The 16,995-nt window shown below is 34.9% G+C and overlaps 1 protein-coding gene and 1 long non-coding RNA gene across 2 annotated transcripts in view; one reads left to right on the forward strand and one right to left on the reverse strand.

Moving 5' to 3' along the window:
* Positions 1–16,995, reverse strand: part of LOC146163436 (tolloid-like protein 2) — a 39,757-nt gene that overhangs the window by 2,424 nt on the left and 20,338 nt on the right. The window contains exons 5-9 of the mRNA XM_083380497.1: positions 7,760–7,932; positions 7,064–7,262; positions 2,408–2,580; positions 1,587–1,773; positions 929–1,125 (exon numbers count right to left, since the gene is read on the reverse strand). Coding sequence (XP_083236623.1) covers positions 929–1,125; positions 1,587–1,773; positions 2,408–2,580; positions 7,064–7,262; positions 7,760–7,932 — 929 coding nt within the window. The remainder of the gene's footprint in view (positions 1–928; positions 1,126–1,586; positions 1,774–2,407; positions 2,581–7,063; positions 7,263–7,759; positions 7,933–16,995) is intronic.
* LOC146163437 (uncharacterized) lies at positions 4,227–6,550 on the forward strand. Its single transcript, XR_014494577.1, has 4 exons — positions 4,227–4,340; positions 4,446–4,520; positions 4,784–4,870; positions 5,801–6,550. It is a non-coding gene; the product is annotated as an uncharacterized LOC146163437 (long non-coding RNA).

Here is a 16,995-nt window from a genome sequence, read left to right on the forward strand (position 1 = left end):
TTCATCCTAATAATCTGTCCTATATATTTAGCGTAGATTATCTAGCCAATGTCTTGTATGTCATATATTAACTGTGATATTTCAACGCACGGTGGCCATCTGGGATGAATCTAGTGTAGGGGGCGCATATGTCTATGGCCCTTCAACTGTATGTCTTGTCTATTTTTATTATTAAGGCTATATGCAAACTCTCCGTGGTAATATAAATTATATTTCAAGTATATGTTGGCCGATTTTTCGAAAAAAACTTTTTCCGAAAGCACAAAGTTGCCATCACAACTTTGAAAACATAATTAATTATTGCAAATTGAACGATATAAAAGCGTTTTATCGCTTAGCGCCAATCGATAACATATTTTTAATAGCTTTCGTAATAAATGTAACACCTCTCAGCTTAAAATTAACAAATAAACTAGCTGACGAGTGTTCTAAGATTGTTTTTTATGACATCACGTTTAAACGTAGTTTTGTGACATCACGTTTTGATGTAACTCTGTGACGCCATCTCTAAAAATGTTTAATGAAATAAAATGCTAGATCCGTGCGTGGTGACCATACATAAAAACAATACATATGCTGTTTCTATGCTTAGTATACACAACAACGTCCGGCAACTAGAAACCAGGGCTGCGGAGTCGGAATGGGGACTCGGGACTCGACGGAGGTGGTTTGTTTTGCCGGACTTGGACTCAAGACTCGCGACTCGCGTAAGACCACGTAAAACTACTCGAGTCCCGAGTCTGACGTGCGTATGGGCATTTCCAAATATTAAAACTTATATTGTCGCTAACTGTAAATCGTAAAAGTTAAATATCAAATAGTGGAATATTTTGGACTCGGGTATATTATAATAGCCAAAGTCGGACTCGGGAGTTAGACTCGGGTTATTTTTAACCTACTCCGCAGCCTTGCTAGAAACTCTACTGACCGGCCAAGTATCTTATTCTGTAGAATGTAATCTGCTGGTCATAGTAGTAGTAGTTGTAGTAGTTGGCCGATGATTTGAAGTAGATGGTCATGTACATTCCACTGCTAACATAGGTTGGTGGAAGGGAGGCACCGCAATGTTTGCCCAACAATGTTGAGTCAGTGCTTGATCCATCGTACACCGCTAGATATTCCCTCCTGCATAAATATACCGTTATTTTACAGCCTCCTCTATCAGATGCGGTTACAGAATCCCTGTTTAGACGGGGGAGGGCTTACTTTATTTAAAGATGCCGTAAGTTAAGTCAAAACGTACATCTGAGTGTGGCGTAATTAAGTTGTAACATTGGGAACAGCAAACAGATCGTTTATTTGGCTAAAGTTGAGGTGGTACTTTCAAAGAAGAGGTGCTACTTTCAATACAAAAGCTTCAATAGAAAGATAAAGCAGAAGTACGCCTTTATGTCGTTGAAATGTCAAAACTTTTATTTTCGGGGGTTCGATTGGACGCACGAAACTGTTGAGCTAAACAATTTCATCAAAGTTCACAAAGACATATTTAGGATTAAAAAATATGAAATTTAAGTGACGAGATAAAGTAAAAAAAAAAATATATATATATATATATATATATGTATATAAATTTGATGATATCCTACCCGCAATGATCCTTCAGTTTGAAAGTCACGAATATAATTCGAACGCAATACGCGTCACTTTTGGCGGTGAGTAAGTAAGTGCAGTCCGAACTCGTACCCAGCGGGTCATTGGGCGAGTAAATCGTTCCGTTAAATGTCGGAACTACCGCTATCGTCTGTCCGCATGTGCTTGGAGAAAAAGCTGGAACTGAAGATCAAGTTTGATTTTAAAACAACTATAGGATTTACCAAAAATAGTTACGGCGTTACCATGTGATGCGTAATATACCTAGAAATTTAAAGGTTAATGATGAAAACTTAACTTCTTCTTCGATTTATATTTTAAATATAAGCACCAGCAATTCGAATGGAAGAAACAGTTTAGGACTCCGAAATTATTTTCATATTAGATTATTATATAATATTTCTAACAAGCCTTTTTGAACGTGTTTGGTAGCACAGTGCTTGGAACTGTCCACTAGATCTAACAAAGAATTCAAAATTCTGTGAGTAGTAAATTATGTTTACATAAAATGACCTGTTTTACTATATTTTCGACCATATGTTTACCAATTTACGTTTTGCTACTTTAATTAAAGGAAATTTAAAAAGAACTGAAACATTTCTTATCCAAGCTTGTATATTCCCTTTCTTTTTATATGTGTTGAATATGTGTTAAAAATAAAGGTAACCTTTTAATTTTATCTTGTATTTGGATGAGGGCATTGAAATTGACATTGAAGTTACAAACGGATCTGACAAGACTGCAAATCTTAACATGGTGCAAAATAGTACGGCGGATACGCCATAGCTTTCAGAATAATATGCAAAAATTAACATACCGGCCTCGTATCTTATGCTGAAGCCCGAATGTTGCTTCGATCCGTCGGATTTGAAGAATATGGTCATGTACCTTCCACTGCTGGAGTGAGAAAGCGGGATTGTGGAGCCGCAATGTTTTCCAAGCACATTGGAACTGGTGCTTTGTCCATCGTACACCTCTAGGTAATCGAAGCTATGAAATAACAGGGGATCTTGTGGAAAGCAGAATAGATTTATAGACGGTAGACCACTGTGTTGAAAAGCGAAGCAATATACCTTCCGTAGCATAATTTTTGTTGATAAAACATTGTTTATGTTATAACACTGACTAAAAGAAATCATTGTAAACGGAAAGTGTCTAATTTTTACTGTTTTGGGATACAAGTTTGGAAGAGCTAAAGAACAGCTATACAAAGACTACAATGTTAATGTTACACTATTCAAACGTGGAAAACTTTTTATTTTAGAAAAGTCGAGGTATGTCGTTTAAAAATTGTTGAAGCTGGTTTGAGAGTCAGCGAAAACGAAGAGTTTTGCAGCTGACTAGATGATTTAACCGTCTTTTGCCGCCCCCTACACTGTCAGAACGGTGTTTAAATTTAAACACCAAAACGGTCTAAGCACGTTTAAATTCTAAACACTTAAACACCTAATTTAAACACCTTTGTGTTTAATTTGAATTTTGATGTTTAAATTCTAAACACCTGAACGATTTTATGCTAACACCTGATATTTTGACGTGTTTAACAACGAATATTGGGATATTTTAAGCACAATTAACGATTTTAAACATGTTGACGATTAAACACTTGATATTTTAACACGTTGATTGTTAGACGTGTTTAATTCGATGCATTCTTGCAAAGTTATAGCTTAAGCCATTTATGTTGATGTGATGATATGTTGTTGAGAGAGGTATTGTTATTTTAAAGCACTGAACGGTTGTTTTATGTGCGATTGCGTCTATCGATTCGTCAAATATTTAACAAGTTAGCATGTATGACCGTGACAGATCACAACAGATCACAATAACAAACTGACTTAAGTCATGGTTTCCTAACTTAACATCTGTTCGGCCTATTTCGCATTATTTTATTTTTGTAAATGTGGAAATAATAAATATACGGGTTAGTGTGCTCAACGTGTCATTTAATCCAATATTTGATTTCATTAATGTAGCTTGCCTATAGCTTTGTACCAAAGTACAAAGCGAGGCTGTGCGGTCTTGTGCCGCCATGACCTACTTAAATTGCGCCAGCAATAAAAAAAACGCGCGATGAAAACAATCTACGGCACGGATTTATTCTAGGGAAAGCTGTATCGCAATAAAGCTTATATATTTTTCAAGATCTGGTTTGACATATGACGAACAGTAAGTATTCTTTATTAAGTGTTTGATTTACGATATATTTTAACTAAAAATAGTAATTATGTTTTGTTTTAATACAATTTTATGTGTACATATAAATTTCAGTCAATAAATAAAGTCATAGTTAATTTGAAATTGATTCGGTCCGCTGAACAACGCACTGGCCTGTGACGAACGCGGGATATTGAAACCTCAAACAGAGAAAATGCTTAGAACTTTTACAAGTTATACATTACTTTTAAAGCCAGTTTTGCGTATATTTGGCTTTCGAGTTACTAACATTTATGTTAAGCAAATACTAATGTGTATACTGGTGACATATATACTTTAATATACTTTTGATAAATGTGTAGTAATATTGTTTTATTAGCTGTGCAAGACTGTCAGGTTTAGAATCTAAAATGTATGTTACAAAAGCCTTGTCTTGGAAAACGAAGTGACTGAATTGGGGTTTTTGTTTCAGAATTTAAGGTATTTCATTCATATATCCAAAAGCAATGAAAGTTGTAAAATACTATTTCATGATGATTCGTGGCTTTACACTTTGTACACATTAAAGGATTAACTTAGCTGAAACATTTAAGGTTTGTATGCTTTTAAATAGAAATTTAATTTTTCTGTTAAACAATCAAGTATGCTTTTAACAATTTATTATTATTAAAGATTTAATTACACTGCTTTGTTTCAAGGAAATCAATGACAGCAAACAAATTGCCCTTTTCGACTTCAAAAACAACTTCACGGACGATCACTAAGGTTAAAATGTAATTACATTTTACTTACATGTTTTACATGAAAATAATTTATTCGCATTTGGCTTTTATTTCATATGTAGCGGCCAGCGAGGAAAACTATTGCCTTTCGCAATTGGCTAATATATAAGTTTTTGCTTAGAACCTTTTATCATAGAATATGTAAAAAAATATGTTACATATTGTTCCAGCAGTAAAATTTAATCTGTAGTCTTTTGGAATGCTACTGGCCCTTTAATAAATTATATAGTTTACATAATGTTATTTATTTCCAGCAATTTTAACTGCAAAGTGCAAGATGGGAAAATAAAAGTATGTGACAAAGTGCAAGTGGAAATCAACAAAAGAATATGGATCACAAGGTAAACAAACTCAATTTTTTTTAAATTTGTGGAAAATACATTTAATTTATGTGTTATGTATAGTGTCTGGTCTGAATGTCCCAGTAATGGGCAACTTTTGGGGGTTAAATTGTGTATTACTAGTTTAAGCACAAATTTTAATAGCACATAATGGCCAATACAATAATCTGGCACACATATTAACTTTTTGTATGAAATAATGATTTAATTTGTTTTCAAAGTAGGGTGAACCTTTTTTAAATTTTAGTCGGTTATGAAGATATCAATTACAATAAAAATGAACTTGTTTCGCAATCATTGCACTGTCATTCAGTTACAGCAGGGGCGGGAGCAACATATGGGATTTTTACGCGGCCCGTAGACAGTTTCCGGCCTTAAATGATCCACATTTCGCAACTAAAATCATTATACTTATGATGATTTTAGTAGCGAAATATTGTTATCTTATAACTTCAAAATCCAAACAAACTGATTTTCGGTTTACTAAGTTCTGCACTTAGTTTATTCTTCGGGAAGCAATCAGTATGTTTAATGTACAAGGAAAGTGTGGCCGTGTTTAAAGAGTACAACATTAGCCGCCATTATGCAACAAAACATGCAAGATTTAGCAGTACATAATCCGGCCCGCCAAGTACTTCATTTTTCCATATCTGACCCGCAAACCAGAGAAGTTGCCCGCCCTTGAGTTACAGTGTAACATAAATAATTATTATACATTTCCTAATGCTACAAATTAGTACATGTCTTAATAATATGTTTTGTGGTGATTAGTGACAGACTAAAACATGTTTTTATGACATTACATGTAGTGGTTCTGGATGGTAACTTGAAAATTTTACTATGTTAGGCAAATAAAAAAAAAGTTGTTCAGTGACAGTGTATAATTTAATTATTGCAGTATATTATGTTGATCTAAATTTTATTTTCTAGGCAGCCATGCTCAACTCGTCAAGAAAAGCTCTTCAAGGCCTTTATTGGGCAAACCTTTGTACATCACAGCAGCATTTCTGCATTTGTATATTAGTGGATGGAATGGCTGTTAAATTAGACTTAGCGGAAGAACAACACTTTTGAACAAATTGTTAAGTTATATTTCATTGATATTCAAGCTCGTTAATATGCACAGGATTTAAGTTATCAATTAACTTTAAGTTGCTCTGTGTTTATATGTTTTTAAACCACCTACTGGCCCCACCTTGAAAATTTGCCAAGCATAGCAATTATAAATTTTATAAAAAAGGGTTCAACTTTGTAAAATATGTTCTTTATCTGTTTTTTACTTTTATCACATACGCAATTTTGTTTGCATAAACACCTTCATTGTATTTAACAAGCGATATTTATACTATAACTCAATATGATTTTAAACAACCCACTAAAGACCCCACCGTGAAAATTTGCCAAGTATAGAAATTATAAATATTAAAAAATATATATCTTTTTTGTTGTTTTTATTTACTTTTTTATTTTTTGTTGCATATATATTTTTGTTTGCATTAACACTTTCATTGTATCCATTTCCAACATGTTATTTTGTGTATTATGTAAGTTTTCCGTTATCCTACTTCTTTTCCTTTTTAATATAAGCACTTCAATTTTTAGTGTATAGTTTTCTTTTCCAAGTTTTACATTTTTTGAAACTTTCACTGTGTTTAGCTTTTTGTGTTGTTTTTCACCTTTTTCGCGCAATAAAATGGTTTACCCAATGAAATTTTTGTGGAATTGATTTGGAAACACTGAATACTAGCCCTAAACACCTGACCGAATAAACGGCAAAACATCTAAACACCTGAAATTTAAACATGTTTAATTTTAAACGTGCTGACATTTCGCCCCTTTCAGGTGTTTAATTTTGGTGTTTAATCGAATGACAGTGTAGGAACTACGGACGCTTAGTTTATCTAAATTTTTCGCATGTGTATACGGTTGTTCCGAAATAAATTTAAATCTGTCTAAATCTTTGAACCTATATAGCTTTAGTAATATTCAAAGATAGATTAGGTTTAAGACAAAATAGACAATGGTTTACTCGCAACATTTACAAGTAATGGCGCACGTGTATATTTGGCTCCCAACTGCTGTTAAAGTGCTCATAGAAAACGTCATCATCATGTACCTGATGTGAGAATTTTGTCTTTCACCGTATCCTCTTAATCATTTTTTACCTTTGAGTATATTTTCAAACAAACTTACTCGCATCCCGGGGAGGATTCTAGGTAAAAAGCTACGAAGGTGATTGAAACGTGCAATGCGCTAGTCGGACTCGTGATCCGGTAGGTGCACTCAGAGTTAGGCAGGTAATTTCCCGGGTAGTTTGGAGAGTTGATCAAATCGTTGGTGCCAGCGGCCAATTCAACACTGACGTCACAATTTTGATTTGCAGATTCGGTAACTAAAAATATCAAAAAGAGTAAACGTGTATCGTAATAATTCATCCATGAGCAACAAAACAAAGCCAAGTTATGACTAATTATTTTGTATTATCAACTTTTTCAAACATTAGCAATCTTCCGCAGACCACCATTTACTGTTAAAAAGCAATAGATTAAATATTAGTTTGTCATTAAACTGCATTGATATGACATTGCCAATAGTTATCAGTTTTCCAATTTTCGGACCGGAAATGCTGGATACCACAGCTGTCTGCGAATTTTATGTTTCCAAAAAATAACATTTGATAAAACACATACCGGTACAAAGAAAAAGCTGATTTGATTTAGGAATGACGACGTTTAATTCAATAAAAAAGTTTAGTCTTTGTATTAGTATTAGAAAAAAATTTTTTTTTGACCGTTCTGACCAATAATGGACTTAAAGTGGAAAAAAGTCACATATATGGGTATGGTATTTTTCCTGGAGTGCTAAATTATATAAACATATCGAACTCACCAGTTTCATATCTCATTCGAAAGCCAGAAAATTGAGAGGAAGAATCCGATTTGAAGCGGACCGTCATATACATTTGACTGCTGGTGTGTGAGGGGGGAATCAATTGACCGCAATGCTTACCAAGCAACCTCGCACTCGTGCTTGATCCGTCGTACACTGCCAGGAAGTCGTACCTGTAACATTAAAGTTCTTAAAGCAGTGAATAACACAGTAAGCCAGATTTTCAAGGTAATAGAACAAGGGTTCTTTTTTACCGTAGACACCTAATTTTTTTTTTCGCTTTGCGCGGACCACGGAAGGGGAGAATTTTTAAAATTGACTTCCCGGTACGACTTTAGAAATCTGCCGATTTCGATCCGAAAAATGTTAAAGTGTAACGAAGTCTACATTCAGTGCAAAGCCGTTTCAATTTAATTTAAGTTGTTTTTTTAAATTGATTACTTCCTAAATATACACTACTATTTTTATTAGGCCTTCATGAACCCCCTAAAACTAGTTCATGGACCCCCAAAGGGTCCGTAGCCCCAGCTTAACAACCCTTGTAATTATGTGTTTGTGCCTCTCGACAAAAGTACAAAAAGTAGTGATATGGAAGTTTTCAGAAAACGGCTTTGTCAGTTGGCTCGAAACCTATTGCTGTAATTCAGTGATTGAGTAACGATTGAATTCAAACAAGAAAGGTCGGACTGGCTATTCAAAATGAAAGCTAATATTAAGTTTATATGTTCACTTTTTCCTGTATTTTCTCAAATATTTATTAACACAGGGGTATATTTCATTTACCATGTATTTTTATACTATTATTAGTTGGCTCCAGGCTATTTTTACTGTTCTCACATAAATGACGCCAATGTGCATCTGACGTAGAATTTAGCATGACCGCTCTATATGCTATACCAAACTTTAAACTAGGGATCATCAACCTTAGACGTGGGCCAAAGCCCAACTCAGAAGGGTCTCGGTGTAAATAGCAAACTTCGACGAACCATTTTAATGAAGAACTTGTAGTTTTTGAAGCATTTCATTAGCATAACTGTTACTCAAGGCGGGCCTGGGATATTTTTGGGCAATAGGGAATGAGTTTAATTACATACAAAGAATGCATTAAGGAAATTGGGTTTGCGACCTCGCTTTCAGTATGTAAAATAGGTGGTTGGCTGGATAATTGATATTAGCAGGCCGTAGTTGTTGAAACGTTAAGCGATATATCAACTTACTCGCAGTTTGATGATTGTTCGAGGTGAAAAGCCACAAAGCTGACTTTAATGTGACGGTCGTTATTGGTGCTTGTGAAGTTGTAGGTGCACTCCGAGTTTGCTGGGTACTCGTTCGGGTAGTTTAATGAGCTGATAAAACCACTACGAGTCGAAGCAAGTTGAATCCTGCGGCTGCAACCTAAATAAACAAGCTACAATGTCTTGCCATTTATTAGTTGCTAAAAATTTTTTTATTTTTTTTTTTTACTAGTTGCTAAGTTGAACTACATTTAAACATCAATCGCCGTTTTTTAGGTATGTTTTAATTTAGTTTTTTATTTCATTTTTTCGAGAGCGGGTCCAAGGGGAATTAAACAGGGAAAGAGCCGTAACTACAACCGGTTCAGTCGGTGTAATGCAGATGTGCCTCAGAGCTGGGGACGGAACGTGCTGCTAGTTTTTCTTTAATATGTCTGGTAAAAACTGGTAAACTTGTTAAAAATTTGATCTGAAATATTCACATAGTAACTGTTTGGCGGCTTTAAGTTTATTACTTATTTAAGGATCAATTATTACACGTTTGACGATATTCCCCTAACAAAAAGAGTCATATTAATTATCGGCATTTTTCGAAAACATTGCAAATATCAGAAACCTTTTTTTAGCTAAAAAAAATGATCTTAATTGGTTATTATGAAACATGTCACCTCCAGAGGCGAATCCTGATGGTAGGCTACCTTGCCACACCACCCTCAAACTGTATTTTGCCTTTTCTTACACATAAACATTTTTTCGAAATCTCGTTATGTTTATAGCGTTTGTTTCGTAACAAACTTTTATAAAATATTTTATCTCAAAGGCGTCGTGAGTCTCATCGCGCCGTCAAATAAACGGTTTGTCAGTTCTTTATTTAGCTTTGCGCTAATCGATAACATCTTTGTAACGCAGTGTGTGGTGCCCTTGAGATAACCTCCTGGCGTCACGTTATGGCATAACTATCTGACGTCATATCTGATTTTTTCATGCCCCCCGGAAAATCCTGGATTCGCCCCTGGGCGCCCAAAAGCCGAACGAAGTTACGGCCCTGATCGGGGTACATGCTTATAACAACAGCATGTAAACATACTTGCTTAGCTGTAAAACTATTCAAATAAAAGTTGTAAGATTTATAAAAGAGCAAAAATTTAATAAAAGTAATGCCAACGCTTACCTGTGTTCCACCAACCATCACACACCAAAAACTTTACCAAGGCAAAAAGAAGTACTGCTATAACACTATTCATTTTTCTTTTTGCTAATATCTTTATGTCTTAGACTGAAGCAAAAATAAAAGTTTAACTATTTGTTTGTAAAACACCGTTAATTTTTTTCAGAAAATGTAGATGCAACCCTGTTTCCCGAATCTTCCGGGAGTCAACAGCCTACCAAACGTTTCGCTACTTGTAAAAGTTGATAATATCAATTGTAAAACGTTGCGCATTTGAGATAATGGGCGGAAGTAAGCTGATGTCTAGCACAGCTTGAACTAATAAGTAACATCGAAACTAATTGTTATGTGTTTAAATCTATTTAAAGTGGCACAGGCCGTCCAGCGTACGAAAACTAGCTTTAACTACAAAACCCTAATTAGGTTATCGGCTATTGAAGACCAGCATTGTTTAGTTTTGTAAATGGAAACTGCAGTGACAGATCGAAAGTTTGAGGCTTATGCTTCAGCGATTAACAAAAGATACATTTGTTTTTAACCATTGTTTAAAACTGTGTAGGCCTACGTTGCGAATGTTCAGTTGTAGGCCTACTGCTACACAATACTATGAAAAAACGTCACTCATGTTGATTAGGGATGTTAAACTACAGTAAGCTATAATATCACAATTTTCGAAAAAGATCTAATTCTACTTTTCGATAAGAAGGTTCAGGGTCTATTGGCAACTAAAATGTAATGTGGATCGCCTAATGCCAAATCATTTGACTTGAAATAAAGATTAAATAGCTCACATATATATACGGATTAAACTGTATTTGCTGTTCGCATACAAACATCCTGAAGTAACACAGTAAAACATATCCATAGTTCCGAACGATGTTTTAAACATGTTAAAATTAACGTTATTCTTATCATTAAACAGATAGAGCTTTGCCACTCATGAAAACTAACGTATTCAATCATGCAGCAATTTTAATTAGCTTTATGTTCATTTGACAATAAAGACCGAGAAGACTACATTTGTCATCGAAGCATTTTTAACCAAATTGCGCAACAATTTCAGACATGAAAATGTTAACGTTTTTTCGAACAGATGCGCAGTCAAAATTAAAAGACGCGCAAAACAGTTAAATATAACAAGACTATAGTATTACTTGATGAGGTTTGCCCGTGTTTTAATAAGTTAAGTTGGCCTTTTGTTTACTTTACGAAATAGTTTGGTTGTTCAATGTTCTACAAAACCCAAGGCGAGGCAACGTTTACAGAATAACCGAGAGAAAGCATCTGGTGAGCTTTTGTGCAAAGTCAGTGACAGTCCACGTTTATTTCGCAGTGTTTGTAAACAAGCGAGACGCCTCCAAGTTTCTGGTGCGAAAGAAACGAGCCACGATTGAGTCGGAATGCTACGAGGAGGTCTGTTCATGGGAAGAGGTTAAAGAGTGTGAAGGAGATACCCAACAAGCAGTAAGACATACAAATAAAACTTCTCATAAAAAAAAAACAAAAAAACAACAACACTTTTTTTAAACTTTTAATAAACAATGGAGTTTTTTTTATATAAACTATTGCTACCATAGGCTAATTACAAACCGCTCATCTCGTGATTCTAAATGACATCGAACGCTCGTCATTTACCCTGAAAAAGGTGATAAAAAATATAGTACAAGCAGAACTCCAAACTATTTAAAAAAAATCCTAATTTATCTTAATCTTACTTCGAAACTCGAAAACGTACTTCCAAACTCAAATATTTTCAAACTAATCACGACTTGTTTATTTACAGAGGCTCACTTTTCTGCGCGCAAAACACGGTAAGTGAACATTAGATATGTTTTAAAGCGCTTGATCCAGTATTTAACTTTCTTCTGTCGTCGAATTTGTGCAATTAATGGTAACATCTAAAGTAATGTTCTAGGCTACGTTATACCTTATCGGGCTACACTGAACATATTTTTAACGGCGATGATTATTGGTTCTATGCAAAATATTCCGAGGCAATTAATGCAACCAAGTAGTTCAAACTGACATATAATCACTAATACAAGCGTAAAAAATGGATCCAATCAAATAACCTATAGCCACCGCCTGATGCTGCTTACCTGGCTAACAAAGTAATTGAAATCGATTTCCGAAAAAATTATTGAAATTATGCAAAACTCGGAAAATTTAATTTAATACTATAACACCAACCAAACCCAAACGCTAACCCCAATCTTAACCCAAATCTATAATCACTTATCAAGCGTAAAAAAGCGATCCGGTCAAATAGCCACTTCAAAACATTATTATTTAGCGATGTAGGCTATGCGTGGTCTGAGTATTAGATACACCAACCTGACGACGACAATATAGAGCAACGTTTTGTGCAGGCAGGAAAGATCTTTACTGCATTCTTCCTCCAATAACTCTACACGATGATTCGTCAGCAGTCCATACCACACCAGCAAACGCCGAAAACTCTTGTAAGTTATCTTGTTCTGCTAAAATAAAAAATAAAACTCTGTACGGTATATGTGAGAATTATTGAGGTTTTGGTCGGAGAAGTTATAACTGGGTGACAACGCGGCCAAAATACCGCTTATAAGCCCTAATTATCATTCTCGATGTTGAAATTTCTTAATGTTTGTACCATCTAAAAAAAAATAGTATACTTTTCCGAATCCCAAGTGCAAATAGTTATACAGAAAACAAAGCACAACATCTTGTAAGTTTGATAAAAATTTCTGCCTCTTGTCAGTAGTAAAGTTCCTATCATACACCAGTGTAATGTTTGGTATACTTCTGCCTTTGAAACCTCTTACTATGTTCCATATTTCACCAGGGTCCACTTTTAAATTTTCCTATTTATCAATAACCTATTTATCTTTTTACTTGATAAGCAATCAAATATTTCCGCGATCCGACATTAATTTTCATTCGCCACCGTTTTCAAACATACAGCCTTTTCTATACATACAAGCAAAACGACGTCGGTAACATGTTTGCAATATGCAGTCAAATAACATGACTTATATTGGACTATAGTTGAGGAGGGATGTGCCAACCTGGACTGTGGCATCTATGGCACCTGTCAGTGGCAAGAGGACAACGGGTCATATACTTTTGAATTAAAGTGATTAAACTAAGCTTAAAAGAAGTATGTTAAAAAACGTCATATTTAACGCTATTTCAGGGCCTACTCGAAAGGAGAAGCTTTGTTTCGTTGTGTACTTGAATATTCAAAGTTTCAAAAAATATAATTACAATTTACACAAAATATGCTGACGTTTCTTTTGAGAAATTAGGCCTTCTAGAAATAAATGACAGGAGGGAACCACTTTAACTATATAGGCAGCCTTAAGATTTGAATAGCTGTGAGAAGTTATGAAATGTTTTGTGTTTTGAATCCCCTTATCAGAGCACTGATTTTTTGGAATCGTTCATAATATTTGGAAGTTTGGCTAACTGAAGTAAATAAATCACATTACCTTGCTAAAGTTATCAAGAGGCATGACAAGCACACAAAAATCGCTATACCCTCGCTAAAGGCTAAGCGGGATTTAAGATATCAAATTGTACATTAGGTTTTTCAAAATGCTTAAATAAATAAGGAAAACTTTATAACCGAAAAGAAAGCTTAAAATTAAATGTTCGCTCGACGCAGACTCGATTTACGTTATATGTTGACTTTGAAATAAAGGTCCAACTGCATGGGTTAAATGATAAAGTAATGAAATCTCAATCATAGGGCATGAAAAAATGAATAAATACCAATTATAGGGTTGGGAATTTTACGATGACGTTTTAAAACAGTCAGCCTAAAAAAGCTTGGTATCGAGCAAACCTATATAGTTCGCCAATATAAAATTTACTATAGTTAACTATATTACCTTACTTGTTAATTCTATTATCACATTAAAAACATCCAGTGGTGTAAAGGAAATGGTTTAGCTACAGAAAGACTAGCGGTTGAGTTGGTCAAACAACGTTAAAACCTCAGGTTTGCTTAAACGATACTAAAATGAAATTTACAATTACTTCCTGCTTCGGTTTAAAGAAATATAGTTTGTCTCTGTTTGGCGCAAACAATTTTAGGTTTGCTTAACAGGCAAAGAAAAAACTTAAACACTACAATAATCCTGTACAACGACCATTTTATTTACAATCGGCTACCACATGTGTAGAATCACCAATTTAAATAATAATTTTAGGTCAGCATTAGAGCAAAATGTGCGTTCGAACAGGTTGGCGTGCTAATTATAATTATAGTTTGTGTGTAAACGTGATTATTAAAATCTGTTTTAAAATTTTTGCGATTTGTTAAAGTACGTCGCCAAAACAAATGCTTTTCAGTATGCCGTTTTAAATCGTATTTACACACATAATGGTGGGTAACACAAAAATGTTTGCGTAAAAGAACTTTGTAAGTTTAGATCATAGCTTTGAATAACTAAAAACACATTGTCATAACGTAAAAGTTTATGTGAAAGCAGCAAATTATCAGCCACTCAAAAACTTTGGAAAGCTAACCGTTGTAGGCTACATCCGAGCACATAAAATTCTTTCAAATAACTTATACAGGTAGTCTAGATCAGTGCTTCGCAACCAAGTACAAGGTTTTTTAGAATATTATTAAAACAAAGGGATTTTTGGAATTCAAGGGATTTTTTTTGGAACAAGGGATTTTCGGAATTTTATATTAAAAATGTTATTATACCCCATAAATATGCTGTTACCCAACAAGCAGTAAGACATACAAAATAGTTATTATACCCCGTTCTCCATACAGCTTTTGCAAGGGGGTACAATTTTCACGACTATAACGGGCTTAAGAAATCTTAGTAAGTGCAAAATTTTATTTTTTATTACAAATCGCTCGTTTTTGGTTGCCATGGATATTTGCTGATGTTGTCTGCTGTCAATCGACATATATTTCGTAGCTGTGCCGCCGAATTGGTATATAGCTATGCTGGGAAGTGGAAAAAGGGTTGCGGAACACTGGCCTAGATCTATTTTTACACTTCACGCCCCGTAATTTTGGTTGAAGAAGAATAAAAGTGTTTACAATTGAAAGTAAATATACAAAATGATGGACAAAACACTAAATATTACGATTAATTTAAAATGTAAAAATGCCTACTTATTTGAACAAGCATACATTTACTAAAAATGTTTCAAATTGACGCTAAAATGTTTCAAATTGATGACGCAACTAATTTTGACTTTTAAGCACAGCGTCGTAAACCCACACAATTGTAACGGCAGGTTTGCCGCTACAGGAGTCTTGATATTAGGCTGTGCTCGAACTTGATTTATTTTCTAGAAAGGTTGTCCTATAGCACGACCGTGAATCAAAAAAAACTTACCGCTTCGTCCAGTTGCGGGATAAGTGAATGTAAGACCATCAGCACAGGAGTAGATTTCATCCAGGTCTTCAATTGGACCCTGGGGTTCTTGTCGATTGGGTTGTGGAAGTCCTCCAGTAAACTCATTACTCCGATCTGCAATGTGGCCGTTTAGTAGAGGTAGCGATCTTGGTATGGGTAATTCTTCTGCTTTGTGTTGTTGCGGAATGCATGGGGCAGTAGCCGCCTGTTGAGGCTCAGAAACCTCCATTGATTTTTGAACTTCTTCCTCGTTTTTAGGGTCAGACGCGTTTCGTTCGATCTTTCTTTAGCAAAGTTTAACAATTTCGCCCGTTCTCAGGACTTTTGAACAAATTGTTGTAAACCCCTTTGAACAAACCTTTTTAACTTACGTGTTTTCGTTTCCTTACTTGTAATTTTAGCATAAAATTATGTCACTTTTCGGCCTAAGACCTGAGTTAAAAAGTCAAAAGTCTTGTTTGAATGTATTTTCTCTGCATTGTTACTTATGTTGTATATGCGTAATAGCTAAATAAAATTCAGTTAATAAATTCATTAGAAGCAAAATTCGAATAGATTGGACGTTTTGTCCTGTTTTTTTGGCGTTGAAAATATCGTAGGCCAAGTAACATGCGATTTTCCATGTTACCGCTGCCCAATACCATATTTCGATAGAGTCTGTATGTTTAATGGTTTTAAAATCGCACTTTAATATATAAGATCAAAAAATACCCTTTAAAGCATTTTGGACGCCAATACACAAGCTTTTACGGCTTCTATATAGGTTATAACTTTTTAATTAACCTTTTAGTCCCGATAACTGATATATAGGTTCCAAGCAATCCTGTTCACTAATATCCAAGCATCTATAGCAGTGCTTCGTAACCAATGGGTCGACTTTGACTTGGCAGGGCTAGCTTACTGCAGTAAATCAAATTATAGAGTTTGCTCTGAGCAAGATTTTGAGAAAATTCCGGAAGTTTGAGAAAATTCCGGAAGTTTGAGAAAATTCCGGAAGCAATACGAAGATGTGGCTCGTATTTATCGAAACTCATTTATGCTAGTGGCTTTTGTTTTGTTTGCTTACAAAATCGTTTAACAAAAGACGATTGGGTCGCCAAACCTTTGCTGTTATACTTACGCTTAGTGTTTTCGCTGTTAAAAGGCTTAGTATTTAAGTGGTTCATACATACATCTATAGGGCCACAAAAATGTATTGGAGTTGGGCAAAACTTAGATTCTTAAATATCCTCAAATATATCTCGGCACCCTTGAGCATTAGAAATGGCACCGCAAGGTTCCGCGGCATCCCGTTTGAGAAACACTGGTTTAACCTCTGCGACTGTGCGTTCATCTATATAGTTTCGAAATCGCGTTTGTGGTTTGCTCTATTCCAGTCCAACGCCCGAGGGCCAGCTAAGTGTGAAAGCGAAGGTCGCGCTATTAGTAACTTTGTAATTTACACACCCGAAACTTTCGTCGAACCGG

Source organism: Ascidiella aspersa, chromosome 2 (assembly GCF_963924565.1).
Source record: "Ascidiella aspersa chromosome 2, kaAscAspe10.2, whole genome shotgun sequence".
Classification (NCBI taxonomy): Eukaryota; Metazoa; Chordata; class Ascidiacea; order Phlebobranchia; family Ascidiidae; genus Ascidiella; species Ascidiella aspersa.